The sequence below is a fragment of the Rhinoderma darwinii genome, chromosome 11, assembly GCF_050947455.1.
Source record: "Rhinoderma darwinii isolate aRhiDar2 chromosome 11, aRhiDar2.hap1, whole genome shotgun sequence".
NCBI lineage: Eukaryota > Metazoa > Chordata > Amphibia > Anura > Rhinodermatidae > Rhinoderma > Rhinoderma darwinii.
The window spans coordinates 27,301,219-27,327,582 of NC_134697.1; the positions used below are offsets into that span (position 1 = coordinate 27,301,219).

The 26,364-nt window shown below is 43.1% G+C and overlaps 1 protein-coding gene across 1 annotated transcript in view; it reads right to left on the minus strand.

Moving 5' to 3' along the window:
- The window catches only part of LOC142664177 (alpha-2-macroglobulin-like), a 77,410-nt gene extending 66,679 nt beyond the window's left edge, over positions 1 to 10,731 (minus strand). The window contains exon 1 of the mRNA XM_075843201.1: positions 10,625 to 10,731. Within this exon, the coding sequence (XP_075699316.1) occupies positions 10,625 to 10,692 (68 nt within the window). The 5' untranslated portion in view covers positions 10,693 to 10,731. The remainder of the gene's footprint in view (positions 1 to 10,624) is intronic.
- Between the last annotated feature and the right edge of the window lie 15,633 nt (positions 10,732 to 26,364).

Genomic DNA, 26,364 nt, shown 5'->3' on the forward strand with positions numbered 1-26,364 from the left:
GTACGCCACGTGTGAGTGCACCCTTTTCCACCCTTTTTCCTAAAACAGAACAAATGTTTTTACACCAGATTAGGCCCCCTCACCCAGACTAGACTGGAAAAAATGTATATTCTTTTCAGCTGAGATAGAGCCAGGTATTAAAGGAACAATGTCATCACAATTTTTTTTTTAATATGTTAAAGATGTTAGTGCTTTATTAAAAACGTTTATATTTATTTGTGTGTTTGTGTTTTACTTTTTCTTATTTTTACACTTTTTCTTCCCTATGGGGGCTGCCATTTTTTGTTCCATTTCTGTATGTGTCGATTAACGACACATACAGACATGGAATACGGCAGCTCCAGTCCCATAGGGACTGCGAACGGGTCCCGTCCCATCCACTTCTGTGTACGCCGTCTGTGTGGGAACTGCGCATGCGCCGCTCCCACACAGTCCAATTTGAAATGCGCGCCGTCCGGCGCCATTTTCCTGTGGACCGGAAGTCGCGGCCGGACAGTAAGATTACTACTTCCGGTCGCGGCTTCCGGACTTGTGCACTTGGACCAGCGGCAGCAGACGGAGCGGACGGGCCGGAGGGAGCCGCGGCGGCAGGAGCAGGTAAGAGATTTCTATGTATGTTCGTGTTTGTGTACGTTTACTACTGTATGTAAACCTACTACACTGTGTGTTAGCTCAAAAAATGGCGACACACAGTGTAGGAGGTTAGACCGTTCAAACCCCTCGTTTATCCCGGCACTAGCCAGGATAAAGGAGGGGGGGGGAGTCTGAGAGCTCACTCGAGCGAGGGCTTTTTACCCAATTTTGCAATGCTGCAATTTTGGGAATAGCTCCATCTAGTGACCAGCAATGGGAAATATTATAAATTAGAATCTAATTTATAATATTTCCTGACTCGTGAAAAAAATAAAAAAAATTTGAACAATGTTTAATCACCTACACACTAAATGTTTAATTAAAAAAAAAAAACATGTTTTTCTGGCAACACATTCCCTTTGACAACACGTTTGCAGCCTCTAAAGTAAATTAGAAAGTTGTTGAACTTTCATTCATATACAGTTAGGTCCAGAATTATTTGGACAGTGACACAAGTTTTGGCATTTTAGCTGTTTACCAAAACATATTGAATATACAGTTATATAATCAATATGGGCTTAAAGTGCAGACCCTCAGCTTTAATTTGAGGGTATTCACATCCTAATTTGAGGAAGGGTTTAGAAATGACAGCTCTTTAATATGTAGCTGCATCTTTTTCAAGGGACCAAAGGTAATTGGACAGTTCTCTCAAAAGCTATTTAAAGAGGCTCTGTCACCAGATTATAAGTGCCCTATCTCCTACATAATCTGATCGGCGCTGTAATGTAGATAACAGCAGTGGTTTTTATTTTGAAAAAAGATCATTTTTTAGCAAGTTATGAGCAATTTTAGATTTAGTTTCTTAATGCCCAACTGGGCGTGTTTTTACTTTTGACCAAGTGGGTGTTGTAAAGAAGTGTATGATGCTTGACACTAAGCAACAATTGTTGCATTGATATATGACAATATCCGTTCACTTGATTAATTAATAGTATCACTGCCTATATGAACGATTAAAATTCGATTTTTATTGTAGAAAATCTTACTAAAATTGGGCTAAGTAGCCAAAGGTACTAAGAAGGCGTAAGCACGGTACACCAGACAGATGGAGGAGCGATAGAACAACTGTTGTTAGCACCATTTGCTGCCAAGCAACACTTCCCCCTGTCTGTATTATGATATAACACCTGGTCAATCCGTGCCACTAACACGTGTCCCTACGCGTTTCCTCACCGCTGATATTCACGGTGATTCATCAGGGGTCACACTGATGCGATAACAACACATCTATATTTGATTATGTGATATGGCCGGGAGACACCTATTGCGTGTCTCAGATCATTCACCCGGCTCGTGTACGACACTAGTCAGCTGGTCGAACACGAGCCTAGTGAGATGCCGGACATAAGTAGTACTAACCCCTCCCTCCCTGGAGTGACGCGGCGGCCGGGCAGCCAATCCCCGCGAGGCTGGGCGGCCTGAGCAGGGCCGGCCCCCGGGCGCTCGCTGTCACTGCAGGGGGGAGGAACAAGAGCGTCCCTAGTAACCAGGGATTACCAGGCGGCCATAACCCACTGGCCTGGGATATTGCAGCTAGGAAGAGTAACCAGAGAAGAGCACAGCGATCCTAAGCCCACACTGTGGCACATTCGATCGCTGTGTGTGTCATCCTGCAATGGGAGACTCCGCAATCCTGGAGTGCAGTTGACATTGTGCACTCGATCGCCGTATTTGCTCAGGCCGCCCAGCCTCGCGGGGATTGGCTGCCCGGCCGCCGCGTCACTCCAGGGAGGGAGGGGTTAGTACTACTTATGTCCGGCATCTCACTAGGCTCGTGTTCGACCAGCTGACTAGTGTCGTACACGAGCCGGGTGAATGATCTGAGACACGCAATAGGTGTCTCCCGGCCATATCACATAATCAAATATAGATGTGTTGTTATCGCATCAGTGTGACCCCTGATGAATCACCGTGAATATCAGCGGTGAGGAAACGCGTAGGGACACGTGTTAGTGGCACGGATTGACCAGGTGTTATATCATAATACAGACAGGGGGAAGTGTTGCTTGGCAGCAAATGGTGCTAACAACAGTTGTTCTATCGCTCCTCCATCTGTCTGGTGTACCGTGCTTACGCCTTCTTAGTACCTTTGGCTACTTAGCCCAATTTTAGTAAGATTTTCTACAATAAAAATCGAATTTTAATCGTTCATATAGGCAGTGATACTAAGTGTATGATGCTGACCAATCAGTGACAAATCAGTGACATACACTTCTCATTGTTCCAGCCCAGCATGATCCACAGCACATTGTTGTTATGCAGTGAAAGAAGCTGGGCTGGAACAATGAGAAGTGTATGATGCTGATTAGTCACTGATTGGTCAGCGTCATACACTTCTTTACAACACCCACTTGGTCAAAAGTAAAAACACGCCCAGTTGGGCATTAAGAAACTAAATCTAAAATTGCTCATAACTTGCTCAAAAATTATCGTTTTTCAAAATAAAAACCACTGCTGTTATCTACATTCCAGCGCCGATCACATTATGTAGGAGATAGGGCACTTATAATCTGGTGACAGAGCCTCTTTAATGGGCTGCATGGGCTATTCACTCGTTAATCCATGAATTAAGCAGGTAAAAGGTCTGGAGTTGATTCCAGGTGTGGCATTTTCATTTGGAAGCTGTTGCTGTGAACCCACAACATGAGGTCAAAGGAGCTCTCACTGCAAGTGAAACAGACCATCGTTAGGCTGAAAAATATGAAGAAATCCATCAGAGAGATAGTACAAATGTTAGGAGTGGCCTTGCACTGGTGATCTTGTGAACTCCAAAAGGCCTGGACATCCACGGAAGACAACAGTGGTGGATGATCGCAGAATCCTTTCCATGGTGAAGAAAAACCCCTTCACAACATCTACCCAAGGGAAGAACACTCTCCTGGAAGTAGGTGTATCAGTATCTAAGTCTACCATAAAGAGAAGACTTCATGAGATCAAATAAAGAGGGTTCACCACAAGGTGCAAAACATTAATCAGCCTCAAAAATAGAAAGGCCAGATTAGACTTTGCCAAACAACATGTAAAGAAGCCGCCCAGTTCCGGAACAGCATGAAACTAAGATCAACCTGTACCAGAATGATGGGAGGAAGAAAGTATGGAGGAGGCTTGGAACAGCTTATGATCCAAAGCACACCTCATCCTCTGTAAAACATGGTGGAGGCAGTGTGATGGTATGGGCATGCATGCTCTAGTGTTTATTGATGATGTGACTGAAGACAGAAGCAGCAGGATGAATTCTGAAGTGTTCAGGGATTTACTTTTTACTCAGATTCAACCAAATGCAGCAAGGTTGATTGGACGTCGCTTCACAGTACAGATGGAAAATGACCCAAAACATACTGCGAAAGCAGGGGCGTAGCTAAAGGCTGATGGGCCCTGATGCAAGAATTCTTACTAGCCCCCCCCCCTCCCGCAAACTTCTCATGGCCGACGGTCCGCAGCTTTCAGCTGCATCGCTGGGTCTCCTAAGTGACCCAACAATGCAGCACTAGCAGCCGGGGGCGTCACTATGGCTGGGTTCACACACCCTATTTATGGACGTAATTCGGGCGTTTAGCATTGAATTACGTCCGAAAATGCGGCTCAAAAGCGTTGGCAACAATGGGTCTTACGATGTTCTGTGCCGAACATTGAATTGAGATAAAAATATGCTGAGTCGGTTAGGGTGGCATTGGAGATATAGCCCCGAATTATCCCCTGAAGACGCTGCTCAGCAGTGAAACATGTCGGGGGGGCTAGTGCTTTTTAATCTAACCTAGTCGCTGTTAGCTATTGTACTTTACCCTACGTGGGACAGAGGCTCTTTAGGCAGTCTGCAGCTGCCGTACATATCAGCCACACAACGTCCATGAGATGCTAACACCTCTTATATCTCCAATGCCACGCTAACCGACTCAGCATATTTTTATCTCAATTCAATGTTGTACGTCCACTGTTATTTCATGGCACTTTAATTCTAAAGTTGAATATTAAAAGTTATGTTTTACTTAATGCCATAATTCTAGTAGTAGCTGGGAAATTGGGATATCTGTGCTAAAGCACATTGTATCTGTCTATTTGGATTAGATACACAGCTCAGCAGACAGTATCACACATGATAGGATTAGATACAGGGCCCAGCTCGCTGACATTGCGGCTCCAGCGCTGGACCCAGGACAGGTAAGAATAATAATTTTGCTACTTTATGTGTTACTGATTATTTTTGTGTGTTTATGTTTTTTTACAGGTTCGGTTGTTGGACTTCGGATACGAGGACTTCAATGGCGGCGTTTTTTTTTATTCTCAATAAAATGGTTAATGAGGGTTGTGTTTTTTTATTTCAATAAAATATTTTTTCTATGTGCTTGTATCTTTTTAAACTTTATTATCACCGCCTTAGTAATGGCCGCTGGCTGATTGACAACCTCCATTACTAAGGCGGGGCTTAATGTTAGCAGGTGCAGAGCCTACACTAACCCCCATTATTACCCCGATACCCACCGCCACCAGGGGTTCTGGGAAGAGCCGGGTTCGAACCAGTACCCGACCATCTGTAGTGACGGGCAGGCACCGGGGTGGCCGCAGGCTGGTAGTATTAGGCTGGGGAAGGCCAAAAACAGTGGCCCAACCCACCCTGGTAATGCTGCCTGCTGCTGCTGTGTTGCATCTGGCTTGTTATGAAAATTGGGGGGGACCCCACATCGATTCCAATTTTTTTTTTAAATGACGTGGGGTCCCCCCCATTTTTCATAACCAGCCAGATACAATAAAGCAGCAGCAGCCTAGCAACACCAGGGTAGGAAGGGCCACTGTTTTTGGCCTTTCCCCTCCTGATACTACCAGCCTGCGGCCACCCCAGTGGCCGACCATCACTACAGATGGTCAGGTACTGGATCGTACCCGGCTCTTTTCAGCACCCCTGGTGGCGGTGGGTACCGGGGTAATAAAGGGGGTTAGTGTTAGCCGCTGCACCGGCTAACACTAAGCCCCGCCTTAGCAATGGACGTCGTCAATCAGCCGGCGGCCATTACTAAGGCGGTAGTAATATAGTTAAAAAAAAACCACAAAGACATAGACAAAATATTTTATTGAAATAAAAAAAAACCCACACAGCCCTCATTAACCATTTTATTAATAAAAAAAAAGCTGTCATCGAAGTAGTCCTGGAATCCGACGTAGTCCAACGACCGAACCTGTAAGAAAACACACAAAAAATGATTAGTAACACATGTGTTAGGCTTGGATACAGGGCCCATGTGTGATACTGTCTGTGGGACCCTGTATCTAAGCCTACCACAACGTAGGCTTAGATACAGGGTCCAGTAGACAGTAATCTTATACAGTATAAGATTACTGTGTGCTGGGGCCCTGTATCTAAACCTACAGTGTGGTAGGCTTAGATACAGGGCCCAGCAGACAGGATCACACATGGGCCATGTATCTAAGCCTACCATGTGATTGGCTTAGATACAGGGCCCAGCAGACAGGATCACGCATGGGCCATGTATCTAAGCCTACAGTGTGGTAGGCTTATATACAGGGCCCAGCAGACAGGATCACACATGGGCCATGTATCTAAGCCTACCATGTGATTGGCTTAGATACAGGGCCCAGCAGACAGGATCACACAATCTGTGATCCTGTCTCATGGGCCCCCTAAGCCTGCTACATCGTAGGCTTAGGGGTTGTTCAGTCCCTAAACATTGATGGCCTATCCACAGGATAGGCCATCAATAGTTGATGTGTCGCCCGGGACCCGCAAATCAGCTGTTTTGAAGGGGCCGCAGCACTCGTACGAGAGCTGCTTCCCCTTCATTTCACTACTCGCTCACACTGTGAATCGCCGACACGGATTCACAGTGTGACCGGAATGAAGTGACAGGAATGAAGGGGAGCAGCTCTCGTACGAGTGCTGTGGCCCCTTCAAAACAGCTGATTGGCGGGTCCCGGGAGTCGGTCCCCGCCAGTCAGGGCTAACCTTACCTTCCTCTTCGGCCGCGGCGGGAGTTCTGTCGTCTCGATGCTGTGCGCGGCAAATAGCGCTGTGACGTCATGCGCTGCGCACAGCGCCTGACGTCAGGACCTCCGCTGCCATCCGGAACCAGGAAGGTAAGTAAAGTATGTTACTATAGTAACAGGGGCCCGCGGCCCGAGTTACTATAGTAACTTTTTATTGATGTGGTGCGGGGGGCCGTGCCAATTGCGACCGCTGCGACCCCTATAGCTACGCCAGTGTGCGAAAGCAACCCAGAGTTTTTTTTTAAGGCAAAGAAGTGGAATATTCTGCAATGGCCGAGTCAATCACCAGATCTCAACCCGATCGAGCATGCATTTCACTTGCTTAAGTCAAAACTTAAAGAGGCTCTGTCACCAGATTTTGCAGCCCCTATCTGCTATTGCAGCAGATAGGCGCTGCAATGTAGATTACAGTAACGTTTTTATTTTTTAAAAACGAGCATTTTTGGCCAAGTTATGACCATTTTCGTATTTATGCAAATGAGGCTTGCAAAAGTACAACTGGGCGTGTTGAAAAGTAAAAGTACAACTGGGCGTGTATTATGTGCGTACATCGGGGCGTGTTTACTACTTTTGCTAGCTGGGCGTTCTGATGAGAAGTATCATCCACTTCTCTTCAGAACGCCCAGCTTCTGGCAGTGCAGATCTGTGACGTCACTCACAGGGCCTGCATCGTGTCGGCACCAGAGACTACAGATGATTCTGCAGCAGCATCAGCATTTGCAGGTAAGTAGCTACATCGACTTACCTGCAAACGCCGATGCTGCTGCAGAATCATCTGTAGCCTCTGGTGCCGACACGATGCAGGCCCTGTGAGTGACGTCACAGCGTGATCTCTGGAGAACACGGCTGTGTCTTCACTGCCAGAAGCTGGGCGTTCTGAAGAGAAGTGGATGACACTTCTATACACAACGCCCAGCTAGTAAAAGTAGTAAACATGCCCCGATGTACGCACGTAATACACGCCCAGTTGTACTTTTACTTTTCAACACGCCCAGTTGTACTTTTGCAAGCCTCATTTGCATAAATACGAAAATGGTCATAACTTGGCTAAAAATGCTTGTTTTTTAAAAATAAAAACGTTACTGTAATCTACATTGCAGCGCCGATCTGCTGCAATAGCAGATAGGGGTTGCAAAATCTGGTGACAGAGCCTCTTTAAGGCAGAAACACCCACAAACAAGCAACAACTGAAGACGCTGCAGTAAAGGCCGGGCAAAGCATCACAAAGGAGGAAACCCAGCGTTTGGTGATGTCCATGGGTTCCAGACTTGAGGCCGTCATTGCCTGCAAAGGATTCTCTACAAAGTATTAAAAAAAAACATTTTATTTATGGTAATGGTAATTTGTCCAATTACTTTTGAGTCCCTGAAATGAGGCGGCTGTGTTGAAAAATGGTTACAATTCCTAAACGTTTCACAGAATATTTTTGTTCAACCCCTTGAATTAAACCTGAAAGTCTACACTACAATTGCATCTCAGTTGTTTCATTTCAAATTCAATGTGGTGGCAGCAGAGCCCAAATCATGAAGATTGTGTCACTGTCCAAATAAAGCCTTCTCCATACTTTCTTCCACCCATCATCAGGGGCGTTGCTAGGGTCTTAAAAAATCAGGGCCCCACGCAAAGTTATGTCTTGGGGCTCTAATCAAAGACACCTGTAGGGAGTACCCCACACAATGCCACACACAGTCCCCCTCCATACATCCCCCTTGTAGACAGTGCCATGCAGTCCCCTGTAGGTAGTCCCACATACCCACCTTGTCTCATCAGACAGTATCATACATGATAGGCTTAGATACATGGCCCCAGCAAACAGTATCATACATGATAGGTTTAGATACAGTGCCCCAGCAGTCAGTATCACACATGATAGACTTAGATACAGGGCCCCAGCAGTAAGTATCCTTGTACTAACATATGTCCAACCGCCCAAAAAAATGTGTGTGTGTGTATGTATATGTGTGTATATCTATGTGTGTATATATATATATATATATATATATATATATAGACAGCATATCTGTAGCACTCTGACTCTATAACTATGAATAGGATTAGATACAGTGGCTCAGCAGACAGTATCACACGTGATAGGATTATATATCCGGCCCAGCTCGCTGACATTGCGGCTCCAGTACTGGATCCAGGAAAGGTAATTATAAGACTTGCTTTGCTTTTTTATGTGTTACTAATTTTTTTTGGTGTGTTTGTGTTTTTTTTTACAAATTCGGTCGTTGGACTACGTCGGATTCAAAGAGTACTTCGATGACGGCTGTTTTTATTCTCAATAAAATAGTTAATGAGCGTTCTGTGTTTTTTTTTATTTCAATAAAATATTTTTTTTATGTCCTTGTATTTTTTTAAACTTTATTACTACTGCATTATTAATAGCTGCTGGATGATTACAACGTCCATTAGTAAGGTGGGGCTTAGTGTTAGCAGATGCAGAGGCTAACACTAACCCCCATTATTACCCCGGTACACACCACCACCAGGGGTACTGGGAAGAGCTGGGTACGATCCAGTACCTGACCACCTGTAGCGATGGTCGGTCAATGGGGTGGTCGCAGGCTGGTATTACTAGGCTGAGAAAGGCCAAAAACAGTGGCCCTTCCCACCCTGGTAATGCTAGGCTGCTTCTATATTGTATCTGGCTGGTTATGAAAAATGGGGGTGTGTGTCATTTTTTACAATTATTTATTTAAAAAAAAAAAATAAATAAAAAGGTGACGTGGGCCCCCTCCCCCCATTTTAATAACCAGCCAGATACAATATAGCAGTAGCCCAGCATTACCAGGGTGGGAAGGGCCACTATTTTTGGCCTATCCCAGCCTAGTAATACCAGCCTGCGGTCGCCCCAGTGCTTCGCCATTGGAACAGATGGTCAGGTACTGGATCGTACCATTCTCTTCCCAGTACCGCTGGTGGTGGTGTGTGCCAGGGTAATAATAGGGGTTAGGGTAATAATAGGGGGTACTCCTCTGTACAACGCCCACTTGGTCTAAAGTAAAAACACGCCCACTTGGGCATAAAGAAACTAATTAGCATAAAGCTAAAAATCGCTCATAAAGTGATAAAAATAGATCGTTTTTCTAAATAAAAAGCATTACTGTCACCTACATTACAGCGCCGATCTCCTTATGTAGGAGATAGGGCACTTATAATGTGGTGACAGAGTCTCTTTAAATTCTATAGTAAAATATAAAATTCACTACACACAACTGCGTTTTGGTTTTTGAGCCAATTTTGTGGTTTGTGGCGGCATTTTTCTTGCATATTTTCCCATAGGCTTATCTATGGGACTTCGAAAACACCAGAAAAAAATCATGTACAAAACTACACCAAATGATAAACGCCACTAAAAACGCCATAATAAACCTACCATAAAAAAAAGCATGTTACATTTTAATAAAGCTAGCAATTTTAGAAACATTTTTTGGTGCTGTTTAAATTTCCTGACAAAATTTATGATTTTTTATTGGTGTGTATTTCCTGCTAAAGAAAAAAAGTAAGTAAAATAAAATCCAATTTCCAATCCAAGTCTATGCACGTAGTTATAAATAAAAGCTCACTGTTTCCAAGACCTCCACTTTTAGTACTGCTTTAACTACTATTCCCAATGAAGAAAAAAAAATCAAAAAAAATCTGTGTTTTCTTGCAATTTTTGGGTAATTTTCCTATTGTAAGAAACAGTTCTAGAAAATTTTCATAAAATTGCATTTTTATATCACTTGAGAATTATCTCTATTGATAAACAAGTGTTATAGTATGTAAAACTTGTACAAGTTTTTGAAAATGCATTTTGCATTGTACATTTTTGTCCTCATTGCACATAACACAAAATCAATCCCCATGTAACAACTCTTAATCTTTTATAATAAACTTAAGAAAAAAGTGCAAGAAGTGTCTTGTCTGCACTGCAGTATGGTGCAATAATAAAGTATACAATTCTATCAAATATAATACACAAGTAAAACAGAGTAATTATACTTACAGCTTTGCTTCTAACGCCCCCAAGATCTGCAATATGATCAACCCCCTACAGAAGGTCCAGTGCACCATCGTGCAAGTGGACAGGGCAGTGACTAACAGTATATTGTGTTCTGTGTGTGGCCGTTTAAATATTTTATATTGTCTGTACACCCCCAGATGGTCTTGCAATTGTATGCACACCGTGGACATTGTACAGCAAATATTTGTTAACTACTTAGACTCAGAGCTTTGGAGAGATTTCACAAAGTTAAAACAAAAGGTCTGGGGCCAGCATTGGGTATTTAACCCCATGAGAACCAACATGTAATAGTATGGCAGACATTCGTCATATCATTATGGCAAACCGTTATACTCTGATCGCTGCCTTTTAACTCTTTATATGTCACAAAGGAAAAAGCATAAAAAGTATAAAGTCATAAAAATACAAAAGTTGTGATTGCAGGAATGTGGAGAACCAAAAAGCCTTTGCGTCTTTAAGGTCAAAACCTTGATGAATATTCAAGAGGCTAAACTTGTAGTTTAGAGCTAGAAATTCTCAAGAATTTTGTTATATTTTTGTTCAATAGAATCATTTTAATGTTTAAGATTTTGTCCACTTATTAAAGAAGACTTTTTAGAAGAAATATATACGAGACCCTATCGTGTACATAAAAATGTGAAAACACATGCAAAAACGCATGTTTTGTTTTTTGCATAGTTCACATGTCCCATTTGTTCAGTTTTTAACATCCGTATTTTAGCAACATTAAAAAAGTCAAAGGAACATTCACAGTAATTGGATCAAATGATCACAATGGGGACATGCACGGCCTTATTACAGCTCCGTCTAAGTTCGGAGTTGTACAGAACTGTAATATGTCACCCAAAGAAGTCTATGAGACTTTACTGGACCCTCGTCTGATTTCATATAGAGGCTTATGGAGTTGTTGTTTTTTCTGTTGCATTCATATAGTAACAGAAATAATATAGAGGCACAGGACTCTTAATAAATTAGGCGCATCTCTACACAGAATGTCGCTCACGGGAAAAAACGTCTCCGCCTTCTATTGAAATCAATGGGAGGCATTTTCGGACGTTTATTGACGCGTGCTCTGTCGCGGTTTCCGCGTCAAAAAACGTGTAAAAAAACTCTGTGTAAACAGGGCCTTACAGGTTCTCTTTAAGGCTATGTTCACACGGGGTATTTTGCCGAGTTTTTTGACGCGGAAACCGCGTCGCAAAACTCGGCAAAAACGGCCCGAGCACGCCTCCCATTGATTTCAATGGGAGGCGTCGGCGTCTTTTTCCCGCGAGCAGTAAAACTGCCTCGCGGGAAAAAGAAGCGACATGCCCTATCTTCGGGCGCTTCCGCCTCTGACCTCCCATTGACTTCAATGGGAGGCAGGACAAAGCGTATTTCTCGCTGTTTTATGCCCGCGGCTCTCAATGGCCGCGGGCGAAAAACGGCGCGATAATTGCCGCGAAAATCGGCGTGCAGGGAGAGGAATATCTGCCTCAAAGTTCCAAACGGAATTTTGAGGCAGATATTCCTCCCCCAAAATACTCCGTGTGAACATAGCCTAAGACTATTGTGTGGGAACAACACAAATATTGACCGCTGATCGGAAGCATATTGGGCAATTTGGGATGTTATCCAGTCCAGAATCAAAGTGCAACAATTCTTGGCATGATGGACTTCTAAATGAGGTAGAACATGTGGCACGAGGATATCATCAAATTTACTTCTCGAATAAAGTTTCATAAAAGACAATTATTTTTTTTATCATACACAATTTAAAAGCTATGCAACCCTTTGAAGGCTTTTATTTGTTTTTTACTAAAACAATGTAGTATCAGGGTATGTTCACACGCAAACTCAAAAACGTCTGAAAATACAGAGCTGTTTTCAAGGGAAAACAGCTCCTGATTTTCAGACATTTTTTTATGTCACTTGCGTTTTTCGCGGCGTTTGTTTACGTCCGTTTTTGGAGATTTTTTATAGTCAAAACGGCTGTGCAAAAAACCTGCCTGTCGGAACAGAACGCTGTTTTTCCCATTGAATTCAATGGGCAGATGGTTGGAGGCGTTCTGCTTCCGAATTTTGGGCCATTTTTAGGGCGTTTACGACCAGAAATACAGCCGAAAATAGGCCGTGTAAACATACCCTCAGAGTGTTTAGTGCAACTTTGTAATTTGTTTTCATTAAAAGAAAATGTGTCACTTTTTGATAAACAACTTCTATGTATCCTGGATTCATAGAAGCTGTATTTTGCACTGAAACCCATATCGGTCAGGTTAACGGGACTGACAGCTTCGGTGACAGCGGGTCACGCAGGATCCAGCTGTTATCAATCACATCTAAGTTTATAACTTATATGTGATCCGTCAGAGACACGCAGGACCCGCTGTCACCAAGCTGTCAGTCCCGCTGACATTACGGATTCGGGTTTCAGCGCAAGATACAGCTTCCAGGATACATAGAAGCTGTATATCAAAAAGTAATTTTTTTTCAAATGAAAACAAATTACAAAGTTGCACTAAATGCGATAATACATTGTTTTAGTAAAAAAAAAAAAAAGTATTCAAAGGTGTCCAAATCCTTTAAGGCCAGTTTATCAAGTATGAAATGCAGTGGAATGTAGCGGAATTTTTCCGCTGCAAATGTTGGCGCAGATTTGGGGCAATTACGCAACGAATCTGCAGCAACATTTGCATATCTGACAGGTAATTCAGACGTTGCAGATATCACAGCGGACTTGCCACAGATTTCAGTTTTTGAAATGCAAAGGCTGAAATCTGCAGTGAAATTCCGCTTCTTCTCCGCGACATAATGAGCATGCTGCGGAGGGGAAATTCTGCACTACAGCCTAATTTCCGCCCAGTTATTTATAAAATTTATAAAAATGTAATACTGTTAAAAAGGAAGCAATAGAAAATTGCATACAGTTTTTCAAATGGTGCCTAAATATCTTTAAACAAACTGGGAACGGCTCTCATGACCTTCACATTTGGTACAGTGATAATAGTCTGTATATGTTTTGTACACATTTAGAGAATCTAAATCTATGACAGTTTCAGAATATTACAATATAGTAAATAAATGTGTTCTGATAAGAACAGACATCAGCAATACTCAGTCAAATAGAAAAAACACATTTATTCCAGTGAAAGTTGATCTCTCTGCTGTGTAAACAATGAGTCACATTACTCCTCATCCTCCCATGCTTTACTTTTCTAATAGGATATGCTTAGTCCTTTCAGCCGCAGACAGTTTTGGATTTATGTACACAGCCCTATTTTTCAGATCTGACATGTCACTTTATGTTGGAATAACTTTTTAATGCTTTTAAATAATTTTAGTTTGTTATTTATATACCGCGCTGTACTTTGTTAGTGGGAAATTTTGATTGATACATTCTGTGTTTATTTGTGCAAAAAATTAAATGTATCAAAAATGTGTAAAAATGTACAGTTCGCAAAATTTTTATATCTCTTACTATAAGGCCCCATGCACACGACCGTGCCCGCAATCACGGCCCGCGATTGCCGGCATGGCCGGCCGCTGACTGACAGTCGCATTTTCGGGCCGTGCTCCCATACAAAGTATGGGAGCACGGCCCGCAAAATGCGAAAGAACGGACATGTTCCATAATTCCCGGAACATTTCCACGGCACTGACACCCTTCCGTAGTGCTACGGAAAGGTGTCAGTGTTCAATGAAAGTGAATGGCTAAGATTTTTTTGCAGATATTCAGTATTAATTGGCCCTGCTTGACTCAAACACAGGACACAGAAACAAAGGAACACCTTGTGGATTTCATGGCCTCCTTTATATTAGGGCTTATTTAGACGAACGTGATATACGTCCGTGCTTTTCTCGCGCCTCGCACGGACCTATGTTAGTCTATGGGGCCGTGCAGACTGTCCGTGAGTTTCACGCAGCGTGTGTCCACTGCGTAAAACTCACGACATGTCCGATATTTGTACGTTGTTCGCGCATTACGCACCCATTGAAGTCATTGAAAAATATATTTTTTGCCAATAATATGTCATTTTAGTTAAAAATTATTCATTTTCACAACGAGTAATAGATGAAAATACATCTCACAATTGTCCAGAGATCGGCAAAAGGAGTGCCATTTTGCTTTTGTAGCGCTATATCGTTTGTTGTGAGCCGATTCCGTCAGTTCAGCTTAACCCGTCAGTTCAGCTGAACTAATGTCTCGGCTGAGAGCAAGTCCTGTGTATGTCTAACATGAACTTAGATGTGATCGATATTATATGTGTCCTGTGTGTTGGACGCACACAGGACCGCTCTTAACCGAGCCGTCAGTTCAGCTAAGCTAACGGAATCGGCTCATAACGAATTATAAAGTTTCTATGTTTATAGGATACATAAAAAATGAAACAACATTTTTAATAAAATTAAAATTAAAGGATGTTTAAAATTGTATAAAGCATTGATTTAATTGAAAAAAATCCTGTTAAAAATGTACGTAGTGACCCTCCAGCCAACAAAAAAAAATGGTTATACATTGCAAATGTAAAGTCAAATTACCTGCTGCCCTGCTCCTGAACGCTCTGGCCTCCGTTCCTGCATTCCAGTCCCTCGCTTTCCGGATCCTCTTGTACACGGTTGGCGGAGTAAACAAAATTAAATAACTTTTTTTTAAAAAAATTGTCCAAAGTAAAACTGAAACCAATAAAAAAAATTTGGGGTTTTTGTGAAAAATTGCTTTTATTGGCACAAGTTTAACACAAATGACCAGTTCTATACATATGTGATATCAATACCATATTATTTATAGTGCACAGCGAATGATGTAAAAATAATGGCAGAAATCATGTTTGTTTTTTTTACTCCTTCCAAAAAAAAGAATAAAAGTTGATCAACAATTTGTATGTACCCTTAAAATGGTGGCCATGAAAATATAGCTACTTTGATGAAAAAATAAAATAGTTATGGCTTCCGGAATGTAGCAACAAAAGTTTTTTTGTTTTTTTTTTCATAAAAAGTGCTTTTATAGTGGAAAAGCAGTAAAACATACAAAATACATATGCATATTTGGTATCACCTTAATCGTAATGACCTATAGAATAAAGTTAACATGTCACTTATGCGGCACAATAAACGCCGTAAAAGCAAATAAGAAGAAAAACAGTAGCAGAATCCCTTTTTTTTTAACCCCCTCCCCCCATTGCCTTTAAAGGGTTAAAGTAACCATTTCTAATAATGAAATAATTAAATGTTTGTTCTCTCTGGGCTGAAAATTCAAATTGCGCTTTTGCCACAAATCGCCATAAGCTGCTTCCAACCTACTAGATGTTACAATTGTTATCAATTAGTGGATTTTTAGTGTCCTCTTGTGGCAATCTGTAAAAATAGCAAATTGGAGAATGGTAATTTTGGTGTATCTCAGTGCATAGTTTTATTCACTCTAATACGCCAGTTTATGTTAAGAACATTCAATGGAGAAGGTGCTTGGTGTACAGGGACTTTGATCCTATAGTGTGTCCCACCTATTTACAGACTATAGGTTTAATGGCTTTATACACAATACACAAGGTGCAGTACGACATGGCTACATGATGTAATCAGGAAAGATCTATTAGGATAAGTTCTCATGTAAGTTTTAGCTTTCGTTTATAATGGGAGCCATGACGCAAACCCAGATCTAATGTATACTGTTGAACTCCAATGAGGGATCCATCAGTGTTTCATCATTTTGATGGCAAGAATATAGCTGCATGATGCGCTGTTCTTGCAGTCAATTGTGACAAAACTGTCAATGCATCTGACAGCAGTGTGAATGGAGCCTTACAGTATAACGCCTCATGCACACGACCGTTGTGCCACTCGGGCTGTTTTTGACGGCATCCGAGTGGCATCCGATAGTCTTCACGGACCCATTCACTTTAGCAGGTGAATCGAGTCCGTGAAAAATGGTCCGAGTCTCCGATCCGAGGAAAGATAGGACATGCTCTATCCTTCCTCGGATCACTGACGGGACTCGGCCGGCACACTCGTTCGTGTGCTTGAGGCGTTAGAATTACCTTGCGTTAGAATTACCTTATCTAAAACAGCACATCAGCTCATTGTAGCTCCACGTACAAAAGAAAATACACCTAAAAAAATATTCTCAGAGTATCCTAATGTAGTTTCTACCCTCTTAGGGGGGGAAATATTAATAATCAGATAAAGTGTTCTCTTCTAACCTGTTTTGGTTGCGGAAGGTGCATCACACGCCAATTCTAAAGCGTTACTGGTCCTGATGTTTGCCAGGGAAACCAGAGCATATATTCTCGAATAAATAGTAAAGTAGCTGCACTGGAGGCAGCTACATTACCTATTTGCGCACCTTATGGCAATGTTATTTATTTTGTGGGGAAACCGAGATGAAGCGAAACATCCAGTTCAAAGATGAAACTGGCACAAAAGCACATGAAATATTAATCCAGACAAGTGATTGGCTGCTAATACCTGTATAGAAACCCATACAAGAAAAGCTGTCAATCACTGTTTGTGGGTGGAGAAGGCAGGACTCACAGGCTTTCTTTAAAAATCCATCATTTAAACATGAAAAGACTGAATCAAATCATAGAAAACTATATATCCCCGAGCTCAGCCTCTTCTCCAATATTTGCTGACCTCAGATAGAGACCTGATAGATTAAATTTTACAACTTACTGCCCATTTACTGCAAATTCGCATTCCGTTTAATAAATAGCAGGTCCAATATATGGTGTAACAAGAAATTAACACCTTCTATTCCTTGTCACTACATTTGCCAAAAACAGTTTTCTTTCACAACTGTGTTGATCATAAAGCAAAAAGTTAGGCTAGATTCGCGTGGGAAAACTTGGACGTAAAAAACATGATGTTTTTCACGTCTAAGGTGCCTCTGTGCGGGTCCCGTTTTCACGGTCCAAATAGACTTGAGCCCAGGGCCGCCATCAGGGGGGTATTAGGGGTAGTGGTGTGAGGGGCCCGGCCAAACCTAATTGAAAGGGGGGCCCGGCAACTGCCGCGACATTCTTTTGGTAGGAAAAAACGGGCCCCTGCAATGGGGCCCGTTTTTTTCACCAAAAGAATGTCGTGAGCTGCTGCTGCTGCTGCGGGCCCCCTCCCCTCGTCATGGGGGGCTGTCAAACCGTCCGCCCGCGCGCGCGCACCCGATCGCACGCACAAGGAAACTCCCGCGCGTGCGCGCACCCACGAACGCCCGCACTGGAGACCGCCCGCGCTATCACTTTCACTTTCCGTTGCGGGGTTCACCCGACAGAAACCTCAGACGCAACCCCGGAGCGGAAGTGAACGGTGATGTGAACAGGCCCTAACACAAAAGTTTTGTATTTTTTTAAGCTGGTTCACAAAAAAAATAATAATTCCAAATTCTACTGAACCAACTGCCTATTTAGAGAGCGGCAGCAGCTCCAGGAGCGACATCATAAGGGACACACTAGGCGGATATGCTGAGTAAAACTACACAGCTTATCCGCCCCGGTAGCCGCAGGGAATTCTGCCAGCAAAACCGCACCAAATAGTGGTGCAGGTTTCGTGAGGCATGTCCGCTGCGGGAATCCTGCAGGGAAAAAAACGTTTAGACTTGCCCCGGCCGTAGTTTAGGTGACGCATCTCTCTCTTCTGAACGTAGCCCCGCCTCCTGGGATGACGCTGTAGACCATGTGACCGCTGCAGCAGTCACATGGAATGAAACGTCATGACAGGAGGCGGGGCTGCGCTAAGAATAGAGGATCGCGTCACCAAGACTACGGCCGGGGTAAGTCTAAACTTTTTTATAAATTTAAAAAAGTGCCTTTTTTTTTCTTCTCATGTGTGATTTTTGCGGCAGAACCGCAGCATTTCCGCAACAGAGGAGCAGCGATTCCACAGAATACATTGACACGCTGCGGCTTAAAAAGCCAAAAAGCCACACTGCAGGTCCATTATTTTTGCAGCGTGTGGATGAGATTTGTTCATATCTGACCCCCTCTGCTGCGACTGTAATACGCATACGCTGCGGATTCTCCACAATAAAATGTGTTGCATAAAATCCGCAGCGTTCATGCCTAGTGTGTTCCTACCCTAAGGCCGGATTTACACAAGCGTGTGTTTTTTGCACGCGCAAAAAACGTGGCATTTTGCGCTTGCAAAAGGTCCATAACCGCTCCGTGTGTCAGCAGCGTATGATGCGCGGCTGCGTGATTTTCGCGCAGCCGCCATCATTATGACACTCTGTTTGTATGTTTGTAGCACGTGGTGCTTTTCTGTTTTCATTCATAGTTTATACAGCTGCGGAAGTGCTGGGCGGGATTTTCACGCACCCATTGACTTCAATGGGTGCGTGATGCTCGAACAATGCACAAATATCGGACATGTCGTGAGTTTTACGCAGCGGACACACGGACACACGCTGCATGAAAATCACTGACAGTCTGCACGGCCCCATAGAGTAACATAGGTCCGTGCGAGGCGCGTGAAAATCACGCACGTTGCACGGATGTATTACACGTTCGTCTGAATAAGCCCTAACAATAAGGCCCAGTTCACAGAGTTTTTGGGCCTTGATATTGACTCGGACACTGCGTCAGAATCAGCACCAAACAACTTCCAAAACCGCCTCCCATTGATTTAATCAGAAATCAATGGGAGCCAGTCGCGGAAAAAAGACAAAGCAGCACGTCCTTTCTTGCCGCGGTTCCGCCTCTGACCTGCCATCGAAATCAATGGGGGGCAGAAAATGCATTTTTCGCTGCGTTTTCTGTCTGCTGTCCTCAATCGCCGTGGGCAAAAAACGCGGCAAGATAGTGTGGGCAGGTCAAAATCGGCCTCAAAATTCGGTGCACGGTTCCAGGCGGTGACCGGTGCGCATGCGCGGGAGTTTGTGGGTGCGCGTGATCGGTCGCACGGGCGGCGGTGTTTGATATATATATTAGTATGTGTGTGATTGATTTTATTAAAAAATATTTTCACTTTTTGAGATACAGCTGCTTTGTATCCTGTATCCGTCAGGTCAGCAGGACTGACAGGATCAGTGACACGCAGGATCCACCTCAAATCTATCACATCTAAGATTATAATTTAGCGCAGGGACAGTTTCACTGATCCCGTCAGTCCTGCTGACCTGACGGATACAGGATACAAAGCAGCTGTATCTCAAAAAGTGAAAATATTTTTTAATAAAACGTAATTACAAAGTTGCACCAAACACACATTTTTATAAAAAAAGAAAAAAAACGACGTGATTTTTGCGACGTTTTTTCCGTAGACAATGCAGGTTTTGTTTTTTATCGTTTTTATGCACACCTTTTTTGCTATTTTAGAATTTTTATTTATAAAGTTTGAAAATAATAGTAAAAAAATAAGCTTTTTTATGTTTTAGCTATTTTTTGGGGTAATAACATAGTTTTACCCTAAAATAGACCTTTTATTTGTAATCGTCATTGTTTACCGCAAATTTTAATATATTACATGTCTATATTAGGGTAATTGGGTCAGCGCTAGCGTTACAACAATGATTGGCGGGGGGAACGTTTTTTTTGGGGTGGGTATTTTATATATTGTGTTGTATAGTGTATTTATTATTAAAAAAAAATTTCACTTTACTTTCCTATTTTTTTATTACTATGGTCTGTTCCTCAAAGGTCAAAAAAGACCTTTGGGGAACTTTATATATATTTTTTCTTTCTTTTACACCATGTTTTTCCACTGTAACCGGAGCTGCACAGTAGCCCCAGTTACAGGGGAAATCAGCCCTCTCATAGTGACGATTGTCACTAATAGGGCTGTGCTGGGTCTAGTTAGACCCAGCAACAGTCTGTCACTAACGGCACCCGGCGATCATGTGACCAGTCACATGATCACCGGGAGGAATAGAGACAGCGCCGCTGCTGCTGTCTCTATTCCTATAACACAGCGTTCATTGAACGCTGTGTAAGAAGACATCGGAGAAGACAGAAGCAGCGAAAGCTGCTTCTGTCTTCTCCTCAGGGTCCCCGGCAGTCACTGACAGTCAGAGACCCGACATTCAGCTGCCCGATCGCGCGGGCAGCAAGTTAAAACCCGAGCCGTAGAAAGTCTATGGCTCGGGTTTTAAGGATCCGTCCCTGACCGTAAAAATACAGCCAGCGGTCGGGAACCAGTTGGGCAGGAGGATAAGCCAACTAACCTCAGTGCCGGTGACCGCCCGCCCGGCTCTTCTCTTGCAGCTTTGCAGTAACAGAACAGCCGTCCGTCGCTGTTCTGTTACTCAATGGCGGCGCCCGCACTTATCAGGGAGGCGTGTCCTACCCCTTTCCCGGCCAATTCCCTGCTCCTCCCCTCCTCATCTTCGGCAGTTAGCAGCGCTAGCGCGCTGAATAGGTTTGTAAGATGATGTGCGGTTCGGGCTGCCATGGGCCCCCTGGGAGCCTCGGGCCCCGGGCGGCCGCCCGAATCGCCCATATGATAATCCGCCACTGAGCAGAGAGATAGCGGATAATGCGAGAGTAGACCAAGCGTTCAAGGAGTTTGGAGATGAAGGGCAGATTAGAGACTGGTCGGTAGTTAGCAGCGCTGGATGGGTCAAGAGTTCTTTTTTTCAGTAATGGGTTTATAATGGAATGTTTAAAAGAGGAGGGAAAGATACCAGAGGAAAGAGAGAGGTTAAATATTTTAGTCAGGTGACTAGTGACAGCTGGGGAGAGGGACTAATCTGCTATGGCTGCAATGCAAAAGCAAACAAACACAAAGAAGCAGAAGAACGCTAAGAAGTGCTAAGATAAATGTAAACATTTAATATTTTTATTATTTTAAATTGCATTACTGCTATATTTACTACACTTATGAATATGAGGTTCTGAGCGCAAATTGTGATCAAATTGTGTGGGTCCGCCTGACACTTTCGGTAAGGAGCGGGATCCCGTTCGAGCGTGATCCCGCTTGTTTAACCCGTTAAATGCCGCGCTCAATAGCAATTGCGGCACTTAAATTACTAAAAACAGGGGGGGGGGACCCCCTGTAACCTACCAAAGCACCCCCCTGCAGCGAGATGGGGGGGGGCAGTGCCATTGGTTGGCACAACAGCCTGGGGGTCTGACGAAGTCCCCAAGGTCCGCCACCTTTGTACTCCTATGAAGCCCTGCCTCCGGCAGGGCTTCATGGGAGACTGTCAGAATCACGATATACTGCAATACATTAGTATTGCAGTATATCGTGCAAGCGATCTAATGATCGCTGGTTAAAGTCCCCTAGGGGGACAAGTAAAAAAAGTAAAAAACAGTAAAATAAAGTGTTTTTTTAACAAAAAGAAAATAATAAAATAATTAAAAGCTAAAAAAAAAAAAACTTTTTCCATTTTCCCTCAAGCCCAATGTAAAAAAAATAAAAAGCTAACATAACTGGTATCGACGCGTCCGTAAAAGTCTGAATTATTACAATATATCATTATTTAGTCCGCACGGTGAACGGCATAAAAATTTTTAAATTAAAAACATCAGAATTGCTGTTATTTTGGTCCCCCAGCTCGCCCCGCAAAAAATAAGCCCTACACGGCTGAATCGACAGAAACAAAAAAGAAGTTATGGCTCTCAGAATGTGGCGACAGAACTCAAATTTTATTTTTAACAATCAGTTTTTTCCTTGTAAAAGTAGTAAAACATAAAGAAAACGATATAAATTTGGTATCGCTGTAATCATATTGACCCGCAGAAAAAACCTGTGTCAGGGGTATGGGGGGTATGTTGTATTTGTTATGGATAGACAGAGTATTGTTAGGGGGTGAAAGGACTGGCTTTTTGGGTGTTTTAGATTTTTTGGTTGAAACAGGATCAATCACATTAAAGGAAGTGTGTCGCGAATTATTTTTTTTTAGATCAATTTGCTTTTACTGTTTTATTAAAAAACTAATTCTTTATTTGTGTGTTTGTGTTTTACTTTTTTTTTTTTTTTTCAAACTTTTTCTTCACTATGGGGGCTGCCATTTTTTTTTTCATCTCTGTATGTGTCGATTAATGACACATACAGAGATGGAATACGGCACATACATCCCCATAGAGAATGCGAACGGGAGCCGTTCACATTCACTATGGTGTACGCCGTCTGTGTGGGAACGGCGCATGCGCCGCTCCCACACAGTCCTTCGGCTGAGCGACATCCGGCGCCATTTTCCTGTGGATCGGAAGCCGCGGCCGGACAGTAAGATGACTACTTCCGGTCGCGGCTTCCGGACATGTGTTCTGAAGCAAGCACTAGGAGCGGAGGGAGCAGACGGAGCGTACGGACCGGAGGGAGCGGCGGTGGCCGGAGCAGGTAAGTTATGTCTCTGTATGTTCGTGTTTTAGTGTGTGATTACCACTGTATGTAAGCCTACTACACTGTGTATTCGCTCAAAAAATGGCGGCACACAGTGTAGGAGGCTTGAACATTCAATCCCCTCCTTTCTCCTGGCACTAGCCAGGATAAGGGAGGGGGGATTCTGTGAGCTCACTAGAGCACACGTGTGTGTTTACACCAAATTTGCAGCATAAAGCAATGTGGTTGCTTTACCACATGCCAATGCTGCAATTTTGGGAATTGCTCCCTCTAGTGACCAGCACAGGGAAATGTTACAAATTAGAATCTAATCTGACTTGTGAAAAAATTATAACAATGTCTAATCATGTATACACTAACTGTTTAACTAAAAAAAAAAAAAAAGAGTTCTAGCGACACATTCCCTTTAAGTGGTACATGGAGGGGTGATGGGAAGGAAATTAGGTCCTGGGGAGTCTTGTGCTGGGGTTGGGTTGTGGGCTGGTTTAGCACAGATGGTGACTACGGAATGTCTTAGTGCTTTGAGTGATGTTACTGTGGTTACAGGTTTTGGACCTGTATTGGAGGTCTGCATGTTGGAGCTGTGTGTGGTCCTTGATTGTTGACTATCTGTTTCGTTGTCGTTGTCGTTTGGTTTCTTTGCACCATGTCACATTTGCAAAGCCCCTGTGGGACCAAAACAGTGGAAACTACCCAAAAGTGACTCCATTTGGGATACTACACCCCTTGAGGAATTAATCTGGGTGTGTAGTGAGCATTTTGACCCGTCAGGTGTTCCATAAATTTTATGAGAATTGGGCAGTGAAAATAAAAATGATTTTTTTTTTCCCCAATAAGACAGAGCTTTAGCTCTAAATTTGTAATATTCTCAATAAATAAAAGGTGAAAAAGCACCCCAACATTTGTAAAGCAATTTCTCCCGAGTACGGCAATACACCATATGTGGTCATAAACTGCTGTTTGGGCACACGGCAGGGCTCAGAAGGGAAGGAGCGCCATTTGGCTTTTAGAGTGCAGATTTTGCTGGATTGGTTTCTGGGCGCTATGTTGCATTTGCAAAACACTTGTGGTACCAAAACAGTGGAACTACCCCCCTAGAAGTGACCCCATTTTGGAAACTACACCCCTCAAGGTATTCACCTAGGGTTGTAGTAAGCATGTTAACCCCGCATGTGTTTTCCAGAAATTAGTGTGCGCTCGATGTTGCAGAGTGAAAATGGCAATTTTTCCATAGATATGCCAATATGTGGTGCCCAGCTTGTGCCACCATGTGGCCCTAATCTTTTGCCTGGACATTCGACAGGGCTCGGGAGTGAAAGAGTACCATGCGAAATTGAGGCCTAATTTGGGGATTTACAAAGTATTGGTTCACAATTGCAGAGGCTCTCATGTGAAATAATAAAAGAAACCCCTGAGAAGTGACCCAATTTTTGAAACTACACCCCTCAAGGCATTTATTAAAGGGTGCAGTGAGCATTTTCACCCCACAGGTCTTTTCCATAAATGATTGCGCTGCGGATGGTGCAAAGTAAAAATTGCAATTTTTCCCTAGATATGCTATTTCAGTGGCAAATATATAGTGCCCAGGTTGTGCCACAGGAGATACACAACCCAAAAATTGTTAAAAGGGTTCTCCTGGGTATCGCTATGCCATATATGTGGAAGTAAACAGCTGTTTGGGCACACTGTAGGACTCAGAAGGGAAGGAGCGCCATTTAGCTTTTGGATTTTGCTTGGTAGTAGTTTTGTTTGAGTATTGCTGGTGTTTCTGTTTATAATGTGGAGGCATATGTAAGCTGGGCAGAGTACATCAGGGGCATAGTCAGGTGGTATAATAATGGGGTAAAAAAACAATAAAATAATCCATATATGTGTGTTACGCTGTGAAGCAATCCTTTCTGCACAGGCCAGTGTCACACTGATAAATGGTGTCCTTTCTTATCCCCTTTTTGGTCCACACTCTGCACCTTTGCAGTTTGGGGAGTTTGTTGGAAAGGGTTGTCCTGGTATAATGCGGGCACCCTCACTTCTAGCAGATTTGTTTGAGTCCTCCCCTTCTTGGTTCCCTAATTTTAGGGCTTTGAAAAATCGCCTCTTAAAACAGTAGAAATGTTCCCTCTCGGGCCTGCACAACTGCATATTTTTTATTTCCTTACTTATTGGAGCCTTAACTCATTTTATTTTTTTCATAGCTGTAATGGCATGAGGATTGTTTTTTTGTGGGACGAGCTGTAGTTATTATTGGTATCATTTTGAATACATGCGACTTTTTGATCACTTTTTATTCCAATTTTTGGAAGGCAGAGTGACCAAAAAATAGAAATTCTGGCATGGTTTTTTTTGTACAGCGTTCAAGATCAATAACATAATATTTTTATAGTTCAGGCCGTTACCGTTGCGGTGATACCAAATAATAAAGGACTTGATAAGGGAAAAAGGGCGATTGTGTTTTATTTTATTACTTGAAACAACATTTTTTTTTCACTTTTTTTAGTCCCACTAGGGGACTCGAAGGTCCAACTGTGCCATTGTTAGGCCTCCTTTTGCCATAGCAGCCGTCAGCAGCATCTTATGGCAGGGCTGCAGAAATGCTACAAACCTCTAAGATGCCGAGATCGCTTCCGATTGCTGCATCTAAGGGGTTAATGGCATAAATCTGAGCTAGTTCCGGTCCCTGCCGTTACAGCAGGGTATCAGCTATAACATACAACTGACACACGCCGCTGATGACACGGGCTCAGACACGCCACCGGGCGGGGCTTGGAAGGCTTCCATACTAGGCAGACCGGGAGGCCAGTATTAGGCCTCCAGTTGCCAATGCAGCCACCAGAACCCCAGGGAGTTATTTTCTGGGGTGGCGATGAGCTGCAGACAGCTTAAATGCAGTGATCACTTTTGAACGCTGCATTTGAGGGGTTAATTGTGGGGATCCGAGCTAAGTTTGGTCCCTGCCATTGCAGCAGAGTGTCAGCTGTAACATACAGCTGACACCCGGGGATAATGGCACGGACTCAGCTGCTGAGCCCGTGTCATCCATTTGTCGTAAGTATACGACAAATTGCGGGAAGCACTAGTTTCCCATGACGTATACTTACGACAAATGTCAGAAAGGAATTGAGTACATTTCCTACTCCACAACGGACTTGCGGTACCAAATTCCGAAATCGCACGCCTTTGCTTAATATAATCAATTGTTGTATATATTCTAGTGAATTTATAATTTATGAATGCACAGTGTTATATATACATATACACATTATGAATTACTCAGCAATTTGCTCTGAGTTTTATGTATTAATTGTAAACATGTGCTACTCATATGACCTGTCTGTTGTCGTTAAACCTTCCCCCTCTCCCTTTTTTTGAAAATTGTATTTACCTATTTACACTTTTGCTGTCAAACATATTTTATTGTTCCCAATCTGATGAAGGGGATTACTCCCCAAAATGCGTTATCTTTGTGAGACTTA